Raw genomic sequence first — 2,500 nt, forward strand, 5'->3', positions numbered from 1 at the left:
ACCTGCTGGTTCTTTTTCTGAAGTAGCAACGGGAGAATTCATCCTGGAAGTGGGAGAACTGCTGAAACTACGTGAAACCCTGACAAGGGTTTATGTACAAAGAACGGGCAAACCCCTATGGGTTGTCTCCGAAGACATGGAAAGAGATGTTTTTATGTCAGCAACAGAGGCCCAAGCTTATGGAATTGTTGATCTTGTAGCGGTTGAATGACAATAGCATAGCCTGGATTTCGCATCAATTCGTGATTTTAAATTACCCCTGCCGAGTTTCATATTAATATATTATGACTTTTATTTACTATTCTATTCAATAAAAGGAATTCATAATCATGCGGTTAGGATCGATCTAAACCAGTCCATTATGTATATGATTCAACATGCCAACGATTAAACAACTTATTAGAAATACAAGACAGCCAATTAGAAATGTCACAAAATCCCCCGCGCTTCGGGGATGCCCTCAGCGTCGAGGAACATGTACTAGGGTGTATGTGCGACTCGTTCAGATCATGAACTAGAACAAAGGAAAGAGAGCCATGTTCGAATATCAATGATCAAATAGGATAGAACGGAAAACGAACTACATTTCCTATCTAAAAATAAGAAAATGGAGCATATCCCTTTTATTGTGTATGAAATTTATGGTTTCTATTGGTGTAAATCCACTCACCTCAATTCAAGATGAGAAGCAATTCTCCATTGGTAGCAAATGGTTATCCATTAAGCGGAGGAAATCTTAGTTAATATAGACCCCTCTTGCAAGAACGGACTAACAGGGTCAGCTACCCAGCCAACCTTCATAATTAAATACCGTTACTGTATAGGTAGAGCTCGTTGTGAAAGACCTATTACCGGATAATTCATGGGTAGAGCCGAAGAATGTGAACTATACAAGTTAGCAATAACATTGATTAAATGAAGTAAAGGCTCCGGTGTATAGAGAAGACCTCACCGTTTAAGAAGTAACCATAGAAACGATGGAATCCACTATTTCTTTATCATTGCTATTTTTTTTATTTATTTTTAATACCTAGTCTAGTACAATTTCGTATTTCGAGGCGAAACGCCTATAAAAAAGAAAAAATCGTGGTTGGGAAGGTTATAGTAGCCAAAGCCGTTGGAATTTTTAGTTTATACATTGGAAAAATCCGTTTTGTTATTAATATACTAGGAAAGGGGCAAAAGAATAACTGAAAGAAAGGAAATCTATTAGTTATTCGTGAAAGTTTCATTTATTCAATGACCAGAATTAGACGGGGATATATCGCTCGGAGACGTAGAACAAAAATTCGTTTATTTGCATCAAGCTTTCGGGGGGCTCATTCAAGACTTACTCGAACTATTACTCAACAAAAAATAAGAGCTTTGGTTTCGGCTCATCGGGATAGGGATAAGCAAAAAATCAATTTTCGTCGTTTGTGGATCACTCGAATAAATGCAGCAATTCGTGAAAGGGGGGTATGCTATAGTTATAGTAGATTAATAAACGGTCTGTACAAGAGACAGTTGCTTCTTAATCGTAAAATACTTGCACAAATAGCTATATCAAATAGGAATTGTCTTTATATGATTTCCAATGAGATCATAAAAGAAGTAGGTTGGAAGGAATCCACCGGTTAAACGGAGTTGCCCGGAGAATGAACTCCGGGAAGGTCGAATAAAAATGAATAGAATATGATAAAATATGAGAAAGTAGTCAAAATAAATATGAATCAACAAGTTAAATAAAAAAATTTATTCTTCCCAGATTATTATTTGATTTCTTACGACACGAGAATTCAATCCGGATTCTTGGATTTTTCCAACAAAATATCAATCCCCGTTTGAGTTCGGATGGGAATTCGAATTCAAGTGAATAAAGAGTAAACCTATCTTTTTCTGGCTCTAAGACTAGGAGTTCTAGTGGTCGACTCGGTTCTTTCAAATTGTTTCTCATTATTAAGAAAAGGTAACAAAGATAAAATACGAGCTTGTTTTATAGCAATAGTAATTAATCGTTGTTGTTTCAAGGTCAATCTATTCACTCGTCTAGATAATATTTTTCCCTGTTCACTAATAAATCGACTAATTAAACTCATGTTTTTATAATCAATTCGATCCCCCGATTGGATCGGGGGCAAACGCCTACGAAAAGATCGCTTGGATTTAAGAAAAGTTCGCTTGGATTTATCCATGGTTTGGTTAGTTTATTTCTTATCCCTAAAATCCTATTTCAGCCGTATCTCTAATTAGAATAAAAAAATAGGATTTGGTTTGTTTATAATTATCTTTAACTATGTTAAATATGTTATATATATAATGTCATTTTTTCCTTTTCCTTGTAAGATAGATAAGGGCGCAGGTGCTCGGTTCGATCTATTTCTTTACCTCCCCGTGAATCGTATGTTTGTAACAATATGGACAGAATTTTCGCAACTCCAATCGATTAGGCGTATTGTGCCGGTTCTTTTGAGTAATATATCTGGAAATGCCCGTTGATGCCTTATTAACATTAACACCG

At 35.8% G+C, this 2,500-nt stretch overlaps 1 protein-coding gene across 1 annotated transcript in view; it reads left to right on the forward strand.

The window, feature by feature from the left end:
- LOC128126413 (ATP-dependent Clp protease proteolytic subunit-like) overlaps window positions 1-2,500 on the forward strand; it is a 5,502-nt gene that overhangs the window by 2,242 nt on the left and 760 nt on the right. Inside the window, exon 3 of the mRNA XM_052764232.1 lies at window positions 1-2,500. This exon is cut by the window's left edge and continues 20 nt beyond it; it is cut by the window's right edge and continues 760 nt beyond it. Within this exon, the coding sequence (XP_052620192.1) occupies window positions 1-211 (211 nt within the window). The 3' untranslated portion in view covers window positions 212-2,500.

This window comes from Lactuca sativa, chromosome 5 (assembly GCF_002870075.4).
Source record: "Lactuca sativa cultivar Salinas chromosome 5, Lsat_Salinas_v11, whole genome shotgun sequence".
Lineage (NCBI taxonomy): Eukaryota > Viridiplantae > Streptophyta > Magnoliopsida > Asterales > Asteraceae > Lactuca > Lactuca sativa.